Source organism: Bos indicus, chromosome 1, assembly GCF_029378745.1.
Source record: "Bos indicus isolate NIAB-ARS_2022 breed Sahiwal x Tharparkar chromosome 1, NIAB-ARS_B.indTharparkar_mat_pri_1.0, whole genome shotgun sequence".
Taxonomy (NCBI): Eukaryota; Metazoa; Chordata; class Mammalia; order Artiodactyla; family Bovidae; genus Bos; species Bos indicus.
In genome coordinates, this window is record NC_091760.1 from 101,956,899 (window position 1) to 101,979,399 (window position 22,501).

Here is a 22,501-nt window from a genome sequence, read left to right on the forward strand (position 1 = left end):
TGAACAGATGACTCATTGGAAAGTCCCTGATGCTGGGAAAGACTGAGAGCAAAAGAAGAGGGTGTCAGAGGATGAGATGGCTGGATGGCATCACCAATGCAATGAACATGAACTTGGGAAAGCTTCAGGAGTTGGTGAGGGACAGGGAGGCCTGGTGTGCTACAGTCCAAGGGGTCACAAACAATCCGACAAAACTGGGCGACTGAACAGCAGTAGCAACAACGTGCTCTTCTTACAGGATTTCCTATTTGAATGATGGCAGCTCTGTTAATCCTCCCAGTTCCTCAGGCCAGAATTCTTGGAGTCATCTTTGACTGTTCTCATTTCTCTCCACTTCTAATTCATGGCCAGTTATAAGGACTCACCCTTCAAAATATTTGCAAGCTTTGAGCACTTCTCTCTATTTCTGCTACTACTTCTGTGGTTCACACAACCATCATCTCTCACATAAATTATTCCTGTGGTCTCCTAACTGATCCCCCTGCTTTTACCTGTGGATTCTCTGCAGTCAATACTCAGAGATAATCTTTTTAAAAAGAATAAGTGAGATCTTGTCCTTTATTTGTGCAAACCTTCCAATTGCTTCTTCTCTCCCTCACAGCAGATGTAAAAAGATTATAATGTCCTACAGGTAAATAAATAATATCACCTTCTACTCCTTCCTCCCTGACTGGCTTCACTTGAGTCACACCCTCCTACTAAGGTTCTTGGAAAACTCCAGGCACACACCTGTCTCACTAGCCTTTGCTTTCTGCTTTTGTTAAAATACTCTTCCCTCAAATAAATTGCATGGCTCACTCTTATCCTCTGTCAACTCTTCACTTAAGTTTCTTTGTTTTCAAATATTGCAGAGTTTCCCTACCCAGAGTCTTCCAAAGTCAAGGTTAAGGCACAGCCCTTCAGACTGTCAACGTGTCCCAAGATTTCAGATCTAACTTGCGAGTTCAGAGTCCACATGCATTCCCTCAGATTTGATAATTCACTAGAATGACTCATAGGACTTATAAAAATGCCATAAATTACAAATAACAGTTTTAATATAGCAAAGGTCTTCCCTGGTGGCTCAGACGATAAAGAAAATCTGCCTGTAATGTGGAATACCTGGGTTATGAAGATCCCCTAGAGAAGGACAAGGCAACTAACTCTAGTATTCTTTTCTGGAGAATTCCATGGACAGAGGAGACTGGTGAGCTACAATCCGTGGAGTCACAGAGTTAGACACAACTGAGTGAGTAACACACACGATATAGCAAGAGCACATAGTTCAGAACCAAAGTAAAAGATACAGAGAGCAAGATCTACAACTAACAAGCTTCCAGATAGAAATCTTCAACATCCTCAGAGACACTTCATCTTCATGGCATCAATTGTGGTAATGTGCACATGGAGAACTGCCAACCCAGAAAACTCACCTGACCTTGAGGTTTAGTTTTATTTGGGTTGCATTAGAAAGTCATGGCACAGTCAGTTATTGGCCAAGTGGTTCAACTCAATCTTTAGGCCCTTCCTCTTCCTGGAGCTCAGGCTGATATCAGTTGGCTCAAAGTCCCAACCCTCTATTCACTGGTTAGTTTTTCAGGGGAGGTCAGTTCCTTCCCTAAGATTATCAGTGTGTGCAGCCCCACCCTGAGTCATTGCATTAGCAAAAGCCGTCATGTGCACAACATGAATCACCTTGTTAGTATAAACTATCAGGTATGGTGCGAAATCCCAAGACTTAGAGGTTATCTCACGAGGAAATTTGGACAAAGTCAATCAAATTCCTTATTATACACTCCCTACCTCTGCCCTCCACACACACACACATACTTAACATACTCATGATTTCCTATCATCCCCACTTTCCGCTTTATTATTTCTAGGAGCTATTACTATCCAACATACTATATATTTTTCTTTTATTATTATCATTATTGTCTATCCTTCTCAAGAATGAAAACTATGTGAGGTAGGATTTTTTTTCTGTTTTTGCTGTTGTTGAATCTTCTGTGATTCAAACAAGTTTGACAAAGTATGCTCTCAATTGATATTTGTTTAATGAAAGAATAGGTTTAATCTCTAAATTCAGATTCTTTTATAACCCTTCTATTCTTTAAATTGAAATATAGTTATTTAAGCATGACATGACAGAATATAAATCCATGAATATTTGCATATAAGATATTATCCACTATATACTATATCCTCGTGCCCTGCTTATGATTGAGGAATATTTCCGGTGGCCTTTCAGTTTATAACTACTAATCATGACTTCATTTTACTAGATTGTAAAGCACACTAAAATATATTCACTTTAAAATAACTGTATAGCACAGGGAATTCTGCTCAGTGTTATGTGGCAGCCTGGATGGGTTTGAGGGAGAATGGATCCATTAATACGTATGGCTTGAGTCCACTCAGTGTTCACCTGAAACTATCGCAACATTGTTAATTGGTTACACTCCAATATAAAATAAATGCTTAAAAAGGAACCATATATCTTAGTTAGAAATAACCATCTCTGAATTCTTAAAGGAATCTTAATTCCTGTGTTAGGATTGGGTAAGCAGTATTGGAATTTGTATTTCTAAGAAAATTTGACACATGAAGTTGAGTATATCCTAGCTCTTCATACCAGGCACCCTGAGTCAGTTAATTTATTTTTAGAGATTCTATTCATAAAATGAATAGAAAATGATCCAATACCCATGATAAGCAAGCAATTTTCTGTAATACAATTGTTCAAACGATATTCTGCATTTTTGGTTAAATAAACCATGTTTTAAAACTTTTCAATCTTACATTAGAGGAAAAGTGCAATGAATGATCTTTAGACTACTTTTGTATAACACATATTAGAAAAAAAAAACCTGATAACAAAAAGAGAAGAGATTTCTTTATATGATGGAAAGTGTTGCATATTTTCACTTTGAGGTCTTAATTTTGTAATCGGAATATAAAATATTTTTTTAAAAAATAGCAAAGTCAGATCAGATCAGATCAGATCAGTCGCTCAGTCATGTCCGAATCTTTGCAACCCCATGAATCACAGCACGCCAGGCCTCCCTGTCCATCACCAACTCCCGGAGTTCACTTAGACTCACGTCCATCGAGTCAGTGATGTCATCTAGCCATCTCATCCTCTGTCATCCCCTTCTCCTCTTGCCCCCAATCCCTCCCAGCATCAGAGTCTATTCCAGTGAGTCAACTCTTTGCATGAGATGGCCAAAGTACTGGAGTTTCAGCTTTAGCATCATTCCTTCCAAAGAAATCCCAGGGCTGATCTCCTTCAGAATAGACTGGTTGGATCTCTTTGCAGTCCAAGGGACTCTCAAGAGTCTTCTCCAACACCACACTTCAAAAGCCTCAATTCTTTGGCGCTCAGCCTTCTTCATAGTCCAACTCTCACATCCATACATGACCACAGGAAAAACCATAGCCTTGATTAGATGAACCTTTGTTGGCAAAGTAATGTCTCCTCTTTTGAATATGCTATCTAGGTTGGAAATAACTTTCCTTCCAAGGAGTAAGCGTCTTTTAATTTCATGGCTGCAGTCACCATCTGTGGTGATTTGGAGCCCAGAAAAATAAAGTCAGCCACTGTTTCCACTGTTTCCCCATCGATTTCCCATGAAGTGATGGGACCGGATGCCATGATCTTTGTTTTCTGAATGTTGAGCTTTAAGCCAACTTTTTCACTCTCCACTTTCACTTTCATCAAGAGGGTTTTGAGTTCCTCTTCACTTTCTGCCATAAGGGTGGTGTCATCTGCATATCTGAGGTTATTTATATTTCTCCCGGCAATCTTGATTCCAGCTTGTGTTTCTTTCAGTCCAGCGTTTCTCATGATGTACTCTGCATATAAGTTAAATAAGCAGGGTGACAATATACAGCCTTGACGTACTCCTTTTCCTATTTGGAATCAGTCTGTTGTTCCATGTCCAGTTCTAACTGTTGCTTCCTGACCTGCATACACGTTTCTCAAGAGGCAGGTCAGGTGACCTGGTATTCCCATCTCTTTCAGAATTGTCCACAGTTTATTGTGATCCACACAGTCAAAGGCTTTGGCATAGTCAATAAAGCAGAAATAAATGTTTTTCTGGAACTCTCTTGCTTTTTCCTTGATCCAGTGGATGTTGGCAATTTGACCTCTGGTTCCTCTGCCTTTTCTAAAACCAGCTTGAACATCAGGTGTTCACGGTTCACATATTGCTGAAGCCTGGCTTGGAGAATTTTGACCGTTACTTTACTAGCGTTTGAGATGAGTGCAATTGTGCGGTAGTTTGAGCATTCTTTGGCATTGTCTTTCTTTGAGATTGGAATGAAAACTGACCTTTTCCAGTCCTGTGGCCACTCCTGAGTTTTCCCAATTTGCTGGCATATTGAGTGCAGCACTTTCACAGCATCATCTTTCAGGATTTGGAATAGCTCAACTGGAATTCCATCACCTCCACTAGCTTTGTTCATAGTGATGCTTTCTAAGGCAGGGTGTTTACATTTATCTTATAATTTTGAAATGAAAATTATATAGTGTTTCAGAGGGTTTCGCAGTTGTCTCAGTGGTAAAAACATCTGCCTGCCAATGCAGGAGATGCAAGAAATGTGGATTCAGTCCCTGGGTTGGGAAGATGGAGGAGGAAATGGCAACCCACTTCATTATTCTTGCTGGGAAAATTCCTTGGACAGAGGAGTCTGGTGTGCTACAGGTCATGGGTCACAAAGTCAGACACAGCTGAGGGACTGAACATGCACAGCACAGTGTTTCCGAATTTTGTACCTGGAAAATATATTGCATTTTACAAAGTTTTTAATTTATACAAATAAGAGAATTGTTTCTCTGGTTAAGTTTTAGTCTTTGGAGGTTTTTTCAAATTATAGAATAAAATGTTTCATCACTTCAATAGCTATTTCAATCACTTTTTGAAAACAATATCTGCATCCATAGGCAAAGGAATTTTATTATCTCTGAACTACAATTTGGAATGTCATGAGTTATTTCATAGGACAAAGTTTGTTAAATGAACACTGGCAGTGCCATTAGTGCTTCGCTCTTGAACTCAAGTACAAGTCAGCTCTGTTTAAGTCACCATTTGCAGAAGCCAGAAATGAATGTGCAGTTAAAATGGTGCCATAAGTTAATTAGAATAGAATTAGAAGGAAAGTGGGCTATTTAGGAACATAAGAATTGCTGTACCGAATCACACCAGTGGTTCTCCTGGTTTAATATCCAGCCTCCAGCAGCTGTACTTGTTAGTTTCTAAAGCTTTAAAATAAAAGAAAAAGACTACATAATTCACCTAGACAAGTGTGCCATCTGTGATCTGGAGAAATTTTCTTCCTGACCTCTTTCAAATAATACCCTAAAGCAAGAGGGTTCAATCCTGTTATGATATTGGTTTAGCTTGAATAGCTCTGGTTTTTAATAATTCTTATTAAATCATCCAGTTCCTACATAAAATCAACCAGTTCATCACGAAGCTATTTATCTCTATAGCTCTTGACTCATGGTTGAATATGTCTGCATCTGTGATAAAATAGGAACTTGTGGTACTTATTCAACACAAGTTCTTGATGGCAAAATCTGCCTCAGATAACCATGCTGATGAATGCCTGCTTTTCTTTCCAAATTCTAGGGGTTCACAGGCTTTTGGCAAGAAAAAAAAAAGAGCTGACTTGTACTTGAGTTCAAGAGCGAAGCACTAATGGCACTGCCAGTGTCCATTTAACAAACTTTGTCCTATGAAATAACTCACGACACTCCAAATTGTAGTTCAGGGATAATAAAATTCCTTTGCCTATGGATGCAGATATGTTCTATCAGTACTCCCAAGTTTCTGTCAATAATATATTGAAGTTGTGTCATTAATGGTGAAGAATTTTGTGTGGTATACTTTTAGAAAAGTTCAGCTAGAGATTTTCTTATATGGTTGTGCTTAAGTTAGAAAGGGATGAACTGCATTTGCCTGTCACTTTAATCTTTTTTTTTTTTTTTTTGATATCAGTCTCAGTGACTACTTTCTAGGTTTCTTGGTTATTCTAGATACCACCTCTAGGTTAGTAATTCTAAACTATTATGTTTATACTAAACCGTCAGGCCAAGAATCCCTCAAGAATCCTAAATGCCTACAAACTAAAGTCTAAACCATTTTCCTAGATTGTCAGATCTTATTGCTATAACACTAATATCTTAAAGCTATTATTCTAATAGAATCTCCTCTTAGAGTCCAAGAAAATAACTTTTATTTTTCATTGCTATTTGAACTAGGAGGAACACAATTTTGTACCTATTTTGTTTTAGTTCCCTTTCTTTAGTTTTCCAAAATTTTCTTTCTGGTTCAGTTTCTTTTTTTTTTTTTCTCCTTACTTCAGGTAAAATTGCATTTCTTTAGGTAATTTCATTTTCTGACAAGTCATGTTTATGCTTGATTTAGGCTACCAGATATTGTTGGTTCTTTGTTTTCATGGATGTCTTTTCTTGTAATTCTCTGAGGGAAACTACGTTTTCCATATGTATTTGTATTTCTAAAGCCTAGAGCAGTCTCAGACTCATAAAAGTTGCATACAAATATATTAAAGAAAAATCTTTAGAATCACCAGTAACTATCCAGATAGTCACTTCCAGAATGTTTATTCTTTGAGTTTCTGTTTGTGTGACCTAGGCAATAATATATTATTGAATCCTACAAGGTGTAAATGAACCCAAAATTATAAATTTCTGAAAAATTGAGTCAAGCACTATTGATTTAAAAATCACAATTGAAAATATGGGAAGCATCAGCATGAAAACAGTATCTAAAGGTTCTGAATTGGTTTTTACACCTGATGTTAAGAAATAAAGCAAATTCCAGGCAAAAGTAATACCTAGGCAAAGACAGGAGGTGAAATAGAGAAAGAAATCACTAAGAAAGTGTTCCTAATTCGTGTTGGCTGGCTTGCAAAGAGAATACCCGAAAGTAAGCTTGGAAATGTGGGTGGCATGTTCACTAATCTTTATCTGATCTCATAGGGGAATTATTGAAGGATTTTTAAGTAGTGAACAAATTTACATGAATGAAAGAACAATTTAAAAGTTAGACCTAGAGTAATACAGTTATTACATACCAAGGAAATAAGCAATCAGTCCCAAATTTAGATATATATGTTCAAATGTAAAGAAAATATTATTATTTTAAAATAGAATATATTTTTCTTCCTATATGTTAAGCATAAATATGTGTAAAAATTTCATCTTTAAATTTTAATTCCTACAATTTTAACTAACATAGTGCTTCAAGGTACTGAAAACATTCAACTAGTTCTTTTATGCTTGATATTATCAAGCAAATCCACATTTTTCTGACTTTTTAGAAGCTCTTATTGATTTCTGAGAACATTATATATGTGCGTGTGTATACACACACCCACACACACACACACACACATATATATATATATATATAAATCTATCAGTGATTTCAAAAGAACTATAATGCCTCTCTATTTTTTTAGAAATCCGAATGGGACCCAGAACAATAGTACAAGATGGCCTGTCTTCAAAAGCAATGAACAAAAGTATTTCACCTTAAATACAGAGTCACCAAAAGTAAATACCAAACTACGTGCTCAACAATGCCGATTCTGGACACTATTTTTTCCCAAAGTTTTGGAAATTACAGGTATTTATTACTTTTTTGTTTTGTTAGTATTTGGTTAAATAATTAGTTGTGGGCTATGTAAAAGAGGAAAATGTTACACAATCCACGGCAGGGTGATAATGTTCATCTGAGAATTTACAGTTAATTGATTCCACTGTGTACATTATTTAAAGAAAGTAAAACCAGACATTTTCTCTAGAAGAAAATGAAACCTAATACTGGAACTAAGATAGGGTGATCTTTCTATTCAGCAAATTTTTGTGGAATTATTTAATAGAAATTGAAAAAGTAAATATATAAAATAAACAACTTATAAAACTGAAAAATTGAACTGGTATAAAACTAAATACAATTGATAATCCAAAAGAGCCAAAAACAAATTTAGTAATACATTGATTGATTTTTAAGGGGAAAAAAATCTCTAACATTTATATATTTAAAAACATTATCCAAATATTTCTAAATATTCTGAGCTTGGAAATATTTAAGACCAGAGACATACATTATATAACATAATAAACAAGTAGTAATTTAGTTAGCTATGCTTCAGAAAGTGATTACTTAGATTTATATAGGGAAATACTAAGAAAATGGTTCAGATCATCATTTATTTCAAAATTCACTAGTAAAATATTTAACTAAGCTCAAACAATCAACTTGAGTGATTGCATATTCTCTAAGAAAAAAGACATACATATACAATCCATTGTTGTTTGTTTGTTTTGTTTTGTATTTTTAATGCCCAGCTCTTTATAACTGATGTGGCTCCTCAAGTCTATTTTCTATATTTTTCAAATAAAAGTAATTTACTTTCAACCACTAGACATACTGCTAACCAGTTCCTTTATTTATTTATTTTTTTAACCAGTTCCTTTAGACTTTACCCTTCTGTTTCTCATAATATGCCACAATTTTCAAGCTATATTTTAGATATCACTATATAGTAGCTGTTTTAGTTTCTTCTTTAGAGAGGTTAAGGGTTAGTTTCAGGCAAATAAGGACATTTCAGAGTTGTATTTGATTGTTTAATATGCTTTTTTATTTTCTCAGACATTACTCACCAAAATTATAATTACAGACTCCACCTGTTTGGGAAGCATTACTTATAGACCAGTTCTCTGTGTACTCCCAAATGTTCTGTGACACAATATACAGCAGAGATGGGCTTCTGCATCCCTTGGCAGAGCTACAGTGCTGCCCTCGTGTCCTCTGGGTGTGAATAGCAATGAGGTAACATGCATAATCTGCCAGGAGACTAGAAGAGGTACCATTTAACATATCACATATTATATAGTCTCAATCTTTACTTAAAATATCAGTATTTTGAAATGGGAGGATCATAATTTGAAGCAAAATAAGCTGAGAGTAGGGGAAATTTTTAAATGACTACTTTATTATAAAATCAACTTAGTCGTTCAGGTTCAAGCACATGTGGTCTATTGCAGTGTGTGTGCGTGTGTGCTAAGTCGTTTCAGTTGTGTCCAACTCCTTGCAACCCTGTGGATGTAGCCTGCCAAGCTCCTCTGTCCATGGGATTCTCCAGGCAAGAATACTGGAGTGGGTTGCCATGTCCTTCTCCAGGGGATCTTCCCAAACTACGTATCAGACCTGTGTCTCTTAAATCTCCAGCCTCCATTGGCTGGTGGGCTCTTTACCACTAGCGCCACCTGGGAAGCCCCTACTTTAGTTTATTTGTGTATAAAATAAAATTTCAATATCAGGAGATTTTGAAGATGTACTTCAAAATCTCTATCTCTAAATACCCAACTTCTATAAAGCAGTTGAATAAATCAATTCCTATGTTTTTGGCTAGATGCTGCTCTATCCTACACAGGGCTGAACAACTTCCTAATGAAAAGAACACTGAGCTGTATGGAAATACATATCTCACTCTGGGATACTTCCAATGTGCCTTGAAAACATATTTTATATTTATCACTATTTTTTCAGATAATCACCCAAAAGGAGTTTTATGAAATATATTTAATAAATTTTAAAATAAATGTATGACATAATTGTTATAATATCAACAAATTATTCATTAGTAATAACAATATTTATACTTAAATAAACATAGTTAGTTTGAAATGTCATGTCTTTGAGTTTTATAAGCAAATAATGTCAGAGAAGGCAATGGCACCCCACTCCAGTACTCTTGCCTGGAAAATCCCATGGATGGAGGAGCCTGGAAGGCTGCAGTCCATGGGGTCACTCCAGGTCAGACAAGATTGAGCAACTTCACTTTCACTTTTCACTTTCATGCATTGGAGAAGTAAATGGCAACCCACTCCAGTGTTCTTGCCTGGAGAATCCCAGGGATGGGAAAGCCTGGTGGGCTGCCGTCTATGAGGTCGCACAGAGTCGGACACGACTGAAGTGACTTAGCAATAGCAAGCAAATAATGTTGAGGGATTTAAATATTAAGAAGATATGTTCGGGATGGGGAGCACATGTATACCTGTGGCGGATTCATTTTGATATTTGGCAAAACTAATACAATTATGTAAAGTTTAAAAATAAAATAAAATTAGAGAAAAAAAAAAAAAGAAGAAGATATGTTCTTACCATACTTTATAATTTTCAGGTCATAAAACTTTAAACATTTTACTCTTCAATATTCTGAAAATAGGGTTCTTCAGATGGCTTAGGCTGAAGATTTTATGGAAATACTCCTTTTGGTTTTTTAAAAGCAAGTAAACTTCATAAGCAAAGGAAGATTTCAAAAAATAAATACTGAACAGGACTTCTTAAAAGGAGAAATGTTTACTTCACTCACAATGGAAGTACAATAAGCATAAGTACCTTCTGAGCAGTTATTTACATCTGAGTAGTAAATATGCTCAAACAAATAATCCTTAAGATTTCTTTAACACACAAATTCTAACACTTAACTTCAGACTATATTTCAGCACACACCTATGGTCTTATTGCAAGTACCTGCAAGAAATAAAATACACTATTTGTTTCAACTGTTAACAAATTCAGATTTTTGTTGCTAAGAATATAACTACAATATTTCATAATCACAAGAAACGGAAGTAGAGAAATGACCCAATGTTGATGAAATATCAATATTTTTCAATAAAATTGAGGAAGTAAATTCATATAAAGGGAAAAAATTGACCTTCGCATCTTCTCAGATTAAAAAAAAAACAGATCCAATTATTCCTCCTTTGGCCTTTGAATAAATCATGAAATACTGCTTGATACAACTAAAGAAGACTAATATAAATTTAAGAGCTGAGATATTATTCTGATTGGTCACATTGGAATCTCATATTCTGCTACTGGCTAATTAGTTAGCAAGAATGCAAAAAAAAAAAAAAAAGGTATAGTGAAAAGGTAGTTTGAAGGAAAAATATCAAGCAATTTTCCATATTTGACTTTTCCATGCCTTGTTAAAAGCAAAACAAAGCAAGTTCAGTTCAGTTCAGTCACTCAGATGTGTCCAACTCTTTGCAACCCCATGAACCGCATCACGCCAGGCCTCCCTGTCCATCACCAACTCCCAGAGTCTACCGAAACCCATGTCCATCAAATTGGTGATGCCATCCAACCAGCTCATCCTCTGTCATCCCCTTCTCCTCCTGTCCTCAATCTTTCCCAGCATTAGGGTCTTTTCAAATGAGTCAGCTCTTCTCATCAGGTGGCCAAAGGATTGGAATTTCAGCTTTAACATCAGTCCTTCCAATGAACACCCAGAACTGATCTCCTTTAGGATGGACTGGTTGGATCTCCCTGCAGTACAAGGGACTCTCAAGAGTCTTCTCCAACACCACAGTTTAAAGGCATCAATTCTTCTGCGCTCAGCTTTCTTTATAGTCCAACTCTCACATTCATACATGACCACTGGAAAAAGCATAGTCTTGACTAGACAGACCTTTGCTGACAAAGTAATGTCTCTGCTTTTTAATATGCTGTCTAGGTTGGTCATAACTTTCCTTTCAAAAGCAAGCGTCTTTTAATTTCATGGCTGCAATCATCATCTGCAGTGATTTTGGAGCCTAGAAAAATAAAGTCAACCACTATTTCCACAGTTTCCCCATCTATCTGGCATGAAGTGATGGGACCAGATGCCATGGTCTTCGTTTTCTGAATGTTGAGCTTTAAGCCAACTTTTTCACTCTCCTCTTTCACTTTCATCAAGATGCTCTTTAGTTCTTCGCTTTCTGTCATAAGGGTGGTGTCATCTGCCTATCTGAGATTATTGATATTGCTCCCAGCACTCTTGATTCCAAATTGTGCTTCCTCCAGCCCAGTGTTTCTCATGATGTACTCTGCATATAAGGTAAATAAGTAGGGTTATAATATACAGTCTTGACATACTCCTTTACCTAATTGGAACTAGTCTGTTCTTTCGTGTTCAGTTTAACTGTTGCTTCCTGACCTACATACAGGTTTCTCAAGAGGTGGGTCAGATGGTCTGGTATTCCCATCTCTTTCATAATTTTCCACAGTTTATTGTGATCCACACAGTCAAAGGCTTTGGCATAGTCAATAAAGCAGAAATAGATGTTTTTCTAGAACTCTCTTGCTTTTTCGATCATCCAGTGGATATTGGCAGTTTGATCTCTGGTTCCTCTGCCTTTTTTAAAACCAGCTTGAACATCAGGAAGTTCACAGTTCACGTATTGCTGAAGACTGGCTTGGAGGATTTTGAGCATTACCTTGGTAGTGTGTGAGATGAGTGCAACTGTGTGGTAGTTTGTGCATTCTTTGGCATTGCCTTTCTTTGGGATTGGAATGAAAACTGACCTTTTCCAGTCCTGTGGCCACTGCTGAGTTTTCCAATTTGTTGGCATATTGAGTGCAGCACTTTCACAGCATCATCTTTCAGGATTTGAAATAGCTCAACTGGAATTTCATCACCTCCACTAGCTTTGTTCATAGTGATGCTTTCTAAGGCCCACTTGACTTCACATTCCAGGATGTTTGGCTCTAGGTGAGTGATCACACCATAATGATTGTCTGGGTCATGAAGATCTTTTTTATACAGTTCTGTGTATTCTTGCCACCTCTTCTTAATATCTTCTGCTTCTGTTAGGTCTCTACCATTTCTGCCTTTTATTGAGCCCATATTTTCATGAAATGTTCCCTTGGTATCTCTAATTTTCTTGTAGAGATCTCTAGTCTTTCCCATTCTATTGTTTTCCTCTATTTCTTTGCATTGATTGCTGAGGAAGGCTTTCTTATCTCTCCTTGCTATTTTTTGAAACTCTGCTTTCAAATGGGTATATCTTTCATTTTCTCCTTTGCTTTTCACTTCTCTTCTTTTCACAGCTATTTGTAAGCCCTCCTCAGACAGCCATTTTGCTTTTTTGCATTTCTTTTTCTTATGGATGGTCTTGATTCCTGTCTCCTGTATAATGTCATGTACCTCCATCCACAGTTCATCAGGCACTCTGTCTCTCAGATCTAGTCCCTTAAATCTATTTCTCACTTCCACTGTATAATCATAAGGGATTTGATTTAGGTCATACCTGAATGGTCTAGTGGGTTTCTCCACTTTCTTCAATTTAAGTCTGAATTTTGCGATAAGGAATTCATGATCCAAGCCACAGTCAACTCCTGGTCTTGTTTTTGCTGACTGTATAGAGCTTCTCCATCTTTGGCTACAAAGAATATAATCAATCTGATTTCGGTGTCGACCATCTGGTGATGTCCATGTGTAGAGTCTTCTCTTAAGACTAGAGTTATTTAATGATCAAAGTAACTGTTCTATTTATCTCACTGTAAAAGCATATGGAGACTTCACAAAACCCAGCCTGAGTTATCATGAAAGTGAAAGTTGCTCAGTGTGTCCGACTCTTAGCGACTCCATGGACTATACATTCCACATGGAATTCTCCAGGCCAGAATAGCCTTTCCAACCCACAGATCAAACCCAGGTCTCCCCCATTGCACACAAATTCTTTACCAGCTGAGACACCAGGGATGTCCAAGAATACCAGAGTGGGTAACCTCTCCCTTCTCCAGTAGATCTTCCTGAAAAGTTTATCATAGTTCACTCTATCTCACCACACACCTCAAATTATAACAGGGAAATTATTGTTTATGATTTACTCCATAAAGAATTATTAATCCCTTTGCAATTTTAATAACTGATTGAGAAACTGGAAGATAAGCAAGTAAAGGGAACAGAAGATATTTTTATGATCTCTTAAAGCACAGGAAATATGTTATTTTTTATTGTAATGTTCAGTACCATTCAGTATCAATATAATTAATGTCTTCTACCTTCATCTTGATTAACAATAACAGTAACTTCTCTTATGTTCTGTCCTAACTCCTCAGACTTGGCTAGTTAGACTTAGCTCACTCTTTTTTAACTGACAAGACAAAAAATTGTTTAATTATTATCCTTCTTTCTGTAGGGAAGCCTGCTGACTTTTCCCCAAATGAAACAAATGTGGGCAAAACAAAGATCATAAAAATCCTGAAAAAGTTGTATCAGTGTGTTATTAAATTACTGGTATTGATCTAGGTCTACAATGATTCAATAAAGAGCAAAGTTAGGAAATAATTTTTGTAACAAAGGCAGTAAGTTCATTTCCAGAGCTCCCCAAAGATGCATATAGTTTAATTCCAAAATGTACACATCATCTCAATTATCCCTCATGGCAACACTGCAAAATAGGGATTACCAACTCCATTTACAGTTGGAAAATTAATTTGAAAAGCTAGTTTCTTTTATACTAATATCATAATTGGTCAACTGGAATTTCAACACATGTCACTCCAAAGCCTATACTGAGGTTCTTTTCTTTATTTCACAATGCAGCACCCTGTTAACTACAAAACAAATAGAACTACATCACAATGATGATGATAAATCTATAGCCACTTAAGTATAACAGTATTCCAGTTTGGGAGGAAAAAGAAGGAGGGGAGGAGAAAAAAAATTCTAATTTTGGTTATGATTTATGACATAGGACTAAGTTTTTTTTTTTTTATTGTCTTTTCATTAGAGTGTATTCAGTTGCTTTAGATTCTGTTAGAAAATAATTAAATGTTTTGTACTATATTGTCTCAATCAATATTCAGTAATTCTAAAGGGAAAATGTAATCAGATTTACAGAGCATTTTGACATTAGAAAGTAAACTTTGAGTAAGTAAATTGTATAGATATTTGATTATGACACAAGAAGAAATAAATTTATCTTTATATGAATCAATGGATTTTATATAATTCCATGAAGAAAATCAGATATAAGACCTTTTCTATAAATATTAAAATTCATCATCTAAATGCTAAATTACTAGTCATTTATTTGTTATACCAAAAGTTTTATCGTTTCTAAACCAGTCATTTATTTGTTATAGAAAAAGTTTTGTTGTTTCTAACCTTATTTTGTGTAAATAATTTTAAAACAGCATTTAATTATCATAAAAAAGAACAGAAGAGTGAATCATTTGGTAGGATATTTAATATGTTTCTTCCACATTTACTGTTTTTTGATTCTTTAGAAAAGTTCTTTTATTCACTTAAAAAAATAGTATAGCCATTGACCTTTTCAAAGGCATTTTACCTAAAAATAGGACATTTTTGTCCTATAAACTCAAATATAAATGCACAAATATTTGTCCAATGTCCAAGCACTGTGAACATTTCAAACCTAAATATATCTTAAATTACAGGGGAATCTCTTAATGACATTAAATATTTTGATTTTCATTTAACAAAAAACAAATCACTGAATGTGCTCCATTGTTAATAATATGAAGACATTTTTATGTATACATTATAATGTAGTATGAGATCACATGAACATTCTTCTCCTAATTAGCACCTTACAAAGTTATAATTAATTTCAAAAATTCCTAACTGGAAAGTATATAATAAAAATTGTCAGTTTTTATTTTCACAATAGTTGAAATAACTTAAAATTTTGTTTTTAATTTAATGACTGTAGCTCAGCATCCTAAAGACTTAAAAAGTGACAGAACTACAAATATATAAAAGACCTATAGATTTAAATAAACCATCTTCTAGCTTTACTCAGTTCAGTTCAGTCGCTCAGTCATGTCCGACTCTTTGTGACCCCATGGACTGCAGTACGCCAGGCTTCTCTGTCCATCACCAACTGCTAGAGCTTGCTCAAACTCATGTCCATTGAGTCGGTGATGCCATCCAACCATCTCATCCTCTGTCGTCCCCTTCTACTCCTGCCTTCAATCTTTTCCAGCATCAGTGCCTTTTCCAATGAGTCAGTTCTTCATATCAGGTGCCCAAAGTATTGGAGTTTCAGCTTCAGCATCAGTCCTTCCAATGAACATTCAGGACTGATTTCCTTTAGGATGGACTGGTTGGATATCCTTGCAGTTCAAGGGACTCTCAAGGGTCTTCTCCAACACCACAGTTCAAAAGCATCAATTCTTTTGCACTCAGCTTTCTGTATAGTCCAATTCTCACATCCATACATGACTACTGGAAAACCATAGCTTTGACTGGATGGACCTATGACAGCAAAGTAATGTCTTCTCTTTTTAATATGCTGTCTGGGTTGGTCACAGCTTTTCTTCTAAGGAGTAAGCATCTTTTCCTTTCATGGCTACAGTCACCATCTGCAGTGATTTTGGAGCCCAAGAAAATCAAGTCTGTCACTGTTTGCATTGTTTCTCCATCTATTTGCCATAGATCCAGATGCCATGATCTTAGTTTTCTGAATGTTGAATTTTAAGCCAGCTTCTAAATTCTCCACTTTCATCAAGAGGCTCTTTAGTCACTCTTCACTTTCTGCTCTAAGGGTAGTGTCATCTGCATATCTGAGGTTATTGATATTTCTCCTGGTAGTCTTGATTCCAGTTAGTGCTTCATCCAGCCTGGTATTTCTCATGATGTGCATATAAGTTAAATAAGCAAGATGACAATATTCAATCTTGACATACTCCTTTCCCTATTTGGAACCAGACTGTTGTTCCATGTTCAGTTCTAACTGTTGCTTCTTGATTTGCATACAGATTTCTCAGGAGGCAGGTCAGGTGGTCTTGTATTCCCATCTCTTTAAGAATTTTCCACAGTTTGTTGTGATACACACAGTCAAAGTCTTTAGTATAGTCAATAAAGCAGAAGTTGATGTTTTTCTGGAACTCTCTTGCTTTTTCAATGATCCAAAAGATGTTGGCAATTTGATATTGGTTCCTCTGCCTTTTCTAAATCCAGCTAGAAAATCTGGAATATTGCCGGAGTCCAGCTCCGGCAGCCAGGGAATCAGCCTGAAGGGGTGAGCAGTGTCGGCGGATGATGATATAGCCTCTTACTCATAGTGTGGAACTACATGTTTATTTCAAGCTTCAGGTTTTCTTTTATACTTTGAGAAAAGCATTAGGTCAGTGGTTTGACATTTTTAGATTTCCCCCACCCAGATTTATTGTCTCCAGAAATCATTGTTGTTCTACAGAGTTCCAGCTTCAGGGATTCTCTCAGAATCGGCTTTACTATCTATTATCTACTTTCTCTTATGTGTTCTATACTTAACTTGTGATTACATTGTAACTCATGCTACATTCCTCAGTTTATTTCTTATTTTTCTAAATCCTGTTTGCCCCTAGCATCTTAACATCACTATCTCCTAAAAAGGCTTCTAGCTATTCTTAATTATTCCTAAACCCAAACTAAGCAAACTTCTTTTGCCATAACTATTTCCCTCACAAACAGGTCTCAGATAACAGTCCTTCCCCTGGCCTCAAGCTGCGGCCTATGTGCTCATCCTGGGACATTCTTTGTAAAGATCCTTGAACAAATGTCAACGGTTATTTTATAGATTATTTTCCGGGCACAACTGCAGAAGGCTTTGTGCTTTCTCATGCTTCTCTCAAGCACCTTAACATTCTTTCCAGCCAACTCAACCGAAGAAAGGAAAAAACAAATCAGAATCACAAGGCCTAACTCCTTCATCCCGGGGCCGTGCCTGCAAGATGAGGAGAGGGGGTTGGGGCCATGCCTCCATTTGGTCAGTAATGCCTAATGCAGATCCTGACAGAACATCACAGTTCACATACAGTTGAAGTCTGGCTTGGAGAATTTTGAGCATTACTTTGGTAGCATGTGAGAAGAGTGCAATTGTGTGATAGTTTGAACATTCTTTGGCATTGCCTTTCTTTGGGATTGGAATGAAACCTGACCTTTTCTAGTCCTGTGACTACTGCTGAGTTTTCCAATTTGCTGACATATTTAGTATAGCCCTTTCATAGCATCATCTTTTAGGATTTGAAATAGCTCAACTGGAATTCCATTACCTTCACTAGCTTTGCTCATAATGATGCTTTCTAAAGCCCACTTGACTTCGCATTCCAGGATGTCTGGCTCTAGGTGAGTGATCACACCACCATGGTTATCTGGGTCATGAAGATAACTTTTATATAGTTCTTCTGTGTATTCTTGCCACCCTTTCTTAATATGTTCTGCTTTTTTGAGGTCCATACCATTTCTGTCCTTTTTTTGTGCCTATCTTTGCATGAAATGTTCTGTTGGTATCTCTAGTTTTATTGAAAAGATTTCTAGTCTTTCTCATTCTATTGTTTTCCTCTAGTTCTTTGCATTGATCACTGAGGAAGGCTTTCTTGTCTCTCCTTGCTATTCTTTGGAACTCTCTTTCAAATGGGTGTACCTTTCCTTTTCTCTTTTGCTTTTCACTTCTCTACTTTTCTCACCTATTTGTAAGCCTTCCTCAGACAAAGCCTTTTGCATTTCTTTTTCTTGGGGATGGTCTTGATCACTGCCTCCTATACAATGTCATGAACCTCTGTCCATAGTTCTTCAGGCACTCTGTCTATCAGATCTAATCCCTTGAATCTTTTTGTCACTTCCACTGTATAATCATAAGGTATTTGATTTAAGTCATACCTGAATGGTCCCATCACTTCATGGGAAATAGATGGGGAAACAGTGGAAACAGTGTCAGACTTTATTTTTTGGGGCTCCAAAATCACTGCAGATGGTGACTGCAGCCATGAAATTAAAAGACACTTACTCCTTGGGAGAAAAGTTATGACCAACCTAGATAGCATATTGAAAAGCAGAGACATTACTTTGCCAACAAAGGTCCGTCTAGTCAAGGGTATGGTTTTTCCAGTGGTCATGTATGGATGTGAGAATTGGACTGTGAAGAAAGCTGAGTGCCGAAGAATTGATGCTTTTGAACTGTGGTGTTGGAGAAGACTCTTAAGAGTCCCTTGAACTGCAAGGAGATCCAACCAGTGCATTCTGAAGAAGATCAGCCCTGGGATTTCTTTGGAAGGACTGATGCTGAAGCTGAGACTCCAGTACTTTGGCCACCTCATGCAAAGAGTTGACTCATTGGAAAAGACTCTGATGCTAGGAAGGATTGGGGGCAGGAGGAGAAGGGGACAACAGAGGATGAGATGGCTGGATGGCATCACTGACTCGATGGACATGAGTCTGAGTGAACTCCAGAAGTTGGTGATGGACAGGGAGGCCTGGCGTGCTGCAATTCATGGGGTTGCAAAGAGTCAGACATGAATGAACAACTGAAGTGAACTGAACTGAAATTAATGGTTTAGTGGTTTCCCCTACTTTCTTCAATTTAAGTCTTAATTTGGTAATAAGGAGTTCATGGTCTAAGCCCCAGTCAGCTCACAGTCTTGTTTTTGCTGATTGTGTGGAGCTTCTCCATTTGTGGCTACAAAGAAAATAATCAATCTGATTTTGGTATTGACTGGTGATGTCCATTTGTAGAGTGTTCTCTTGTGTTGTTGGAAGAGGTTGTTTGCTATGACCAGTGCTATCTCTTGACAAAACCTCCTAAAACCTTAAACCATGAGAGTACTACAAATATATTAAATACCTATAGATTTGAATAAACCATCTTCTGGCTTTATTACATCTATTTATATTAGGAACTTAAATATATGATTTTAAAAGCCTGTAATTTAAGAGCTTCTATTGTTTACAATCTTTATTCTTTAATATAATACACTTCAAATAAATCAAAATTTCAAGTTTGTTTTGTATTACATAAACCCTTTTTGGTTCCTTGTCTCATATTATTTCTGGTAGAAACACTCCTTTCCCCTGACACATACATACACTTTGCAAACTGCTGAAAAACAGAGATTTTCTTGGTCATCTTTCTAATTTTCAAAGCAGTTAATAAACTTCTATATTACACTATTTTTAATAAACTCTTTTCAATGACCAGGCTTTGTGTGTAATGAAAATATATTCATACAGAAAGAATGTAAGATCTATGTAGAATGCCAATTACACAGTTCTCCTAAAGCATTAATAATACATATTTATATATGAATATTTTCATCAGAAATAATACTCTGCTATATAATTAGATATGTAAAATATATGTATTAAATGAGATTTTTGCTATGCTTAGGGGAGTCTAGAAAACAATATTTATGTATCTTCTCAGAAACTATAGCAAAAATATTTAATATAATTTTACATAATATACAAACTGATGTGTGTTGCATTTTATGTTGAATACATCTTGTATGTATATATAATTTTCAATTTCATATAGTATATTTAAAATTTATTAGTTTTTTCATGTAGTGAAGGAAGTTGATAATAAATAATGAATTAAAAGATCACTGTGCAGTGTGCTAGGAGAAAATGGTATCTGAAATCAAAATTATTTTTTAATTAACCAACAGATATTGAAATGTAGATTAACACAACTCACTCCGTGTTTTACAGGAAATATTGATGAAGTAAAACGAGAATGGAAAGCAGGATTCCATCGCTGGAACAATTACATGATGGATTGGAAAAATCAATTTAACGATTACACTAGCAAGAAAGAAAGCTGTGCAGGTCTCTAATTAATAGATTTACCTTTTATAGAATGTTCGTTTTCCTGTAGATCAAGGCAAAACTATCATTGGCTCTCTTACACTCCTGGTAAGAAAGCTATTATGTATAAAACAAAAATGTCAAAAGGATAAAATCGATTCCTCTCTTCTTTCACTTAGTATTGTACCTAGCATTCCAAAACCCAAATGGCTAGAACAAGTTTAATTAAATTTCACATTATAAAGTATGACAATTAATTATATGCATATTAAAACAGTTTGCAGCTTCAAACTCTCTCTTTCCTGAATAACTTTAAGAAAGTATTTCCCTAAAATGTATCTGAGTTGTTTCCAATCTCCAACTGATTTTTATTACCACTGATAAAAGATATTTTTAAAAAATGGGTGGGAGGTCTTGAAACATTACATACTGTGATTTACAATATTATTTCCTTTTAATTAATTTATGCATTTAATGTTAATATGATATATTAAAACAAACAAAGTAATTGGCTTCTTTGGTTTTTCTTTTATATGAAGGCAAGAGAATTTATTTAAGAGAATCTTAAAATAAGAGACTTGGTCACTTGAAATTACCTAATGATAGAAACAAAATGTCACAACCAAAAGACAAAATGTAAAAGAATATAATTACTTGTATTTTGAATTTTTTAAAGATGTGTATGCTTATAGTCTTAAAATTATACTCCTGTTTCTTCAATTTTTTTCTTTCTCACTTCCTCACTCGTCAACTGTCCCAAACATGTCCACATGTAAATTACTCTTCCTGTAATTCAAAAACTATGTACTATCTGAAATATCCCTTGACTGGACCCAGATATATCAGGATTTTAGTAAAGAAATTGTTCAATTTCAAAAAAGAAATGATTATATTTTTTCAGATAAATTATATTGTTTTAATAATATTAAAAATTACAAATTTGCACTTACTAACTTTCATGACAAGGGAATGCATCCCATGAATAAATTCATTGTCTTTCATTAAAGGGGAGATGTCAGGGGATTTTAAATCCCAGGAAAAAGCAGCACTGTTTTTGTTTTGTTTTGCTGTTTTTCTTGTCATTTCTTTTTTTCTTTTTTCTTTACAATTTTATTTGTTTTTCAGGCTGTGCTGGGTCTTCGTTGTTGTGCAGGCTTTCCTCTAGTTGTGGCATATGGGGGCTACTCTTCTTTGCAGTGCCCAGGCTTCTCATTGTCGTGGCTTCTCCTGTGGAACACAGGCTCTAGGGCACATGCACTTCAGTAGTTGTGGGACAGGGGCTCAGTAGTTGTGGTTCCCAGGCTCTGGAGCATAGGCTCAGTAGTCGTGGTACAGAGGCTTAGTTGCTCTTAGGCATGTGAGTTATTCCTGGATCAGGCCCGTATCTCCTGCATTGGCAGGTGGATTCTTTACCACTGAACTACCAGGGAAGCCCAGGGCAGTGTTGTTGATTATGCTAATTAAGCACTGAAAACTAGTACTCAGTATAAAGTGAGTCTATCAGTCTGCAGACTGTCAGCAGAAGCAAATCTCATTATTCATTGGTCATAATTATCTCTATGCTGCTGCTAAGTCGCTTCAGTCGTGTCCTACTCTATGCGACCCCACAGACGGCAGCCCACCAGGCTCCGCTGTCCCTGGGATTCTCCAGGCAAGAACACTGGAGTGGGTTGCCATTTCCTTCTCCAATGCATGAAAGTGAAAAGTGAAAGTGAAGTCGCTGAGTTTTGTCTGACTCTTAGCGACCCCATGGACTGCGGCCCACCAGGCTCCTCAATCCATGGGATTTTTCCAGGCAAGAGTACTGGAGTGGGATGCCATTGCCTTCTCCGAAGTATCTCTATAGTTAGATCCAATAAATATAGATCTGCAGTCCTCAGTGTGTCAAAGATCATGGTATTTTATCAACTTCAGCTGATCAAAAAGAGTTGTTATACATGTCAAGTTAATTCATTTCAGTGGTGCTATAAATGGACATTTTATTTTATATTTCTTCCCTCATCTTGAGATGAATAAAAAAGCCACACATAAGATAGCCAAATATCCTGGTTTTCTATTATATAACCACCATCTTGGTTTCAGGTGCCATTCTCCTAGGATCTATTATGTTTTTCTGAAT

At 36.2% G+C, this 22,501-nt stretch overlaps 1 protein-coding gene across 2 annotated transcripts in view; it reads left to right on the forward strand.

Annotated features, from left to right (window-relative positions):
* The window catches only part of BCHE (butyrylcholinesterase), a 78,618-nt gene extending 57,728 nt beyond the window's left edge, over positions 1-20,890 (forward strand). Inside the window, exons 3-4 of one of the 2 annotated variants that reach the window (XM_019959949.2) lie at positions 7,468-7,634; positions 20,287-20,890. In XM_019959949.2, coding sequence (XP_019815508.2) covers positions 7,468-7,634; positions 20,287-20,411 — 292 coding nt within the window. In that variant the 3' untranslated portion in view covers positions 20,412-20,890. The remainder of the gene's footprint in view (positions 1-7,467; positions 7,635-20,286) is intronic. The other variant, XM_070792244.1, reaches the window with a different exon arrangement.
* The last annotated feature ends 1,611 nt before the right edge of the window (positions 20,891-22,501 follow it).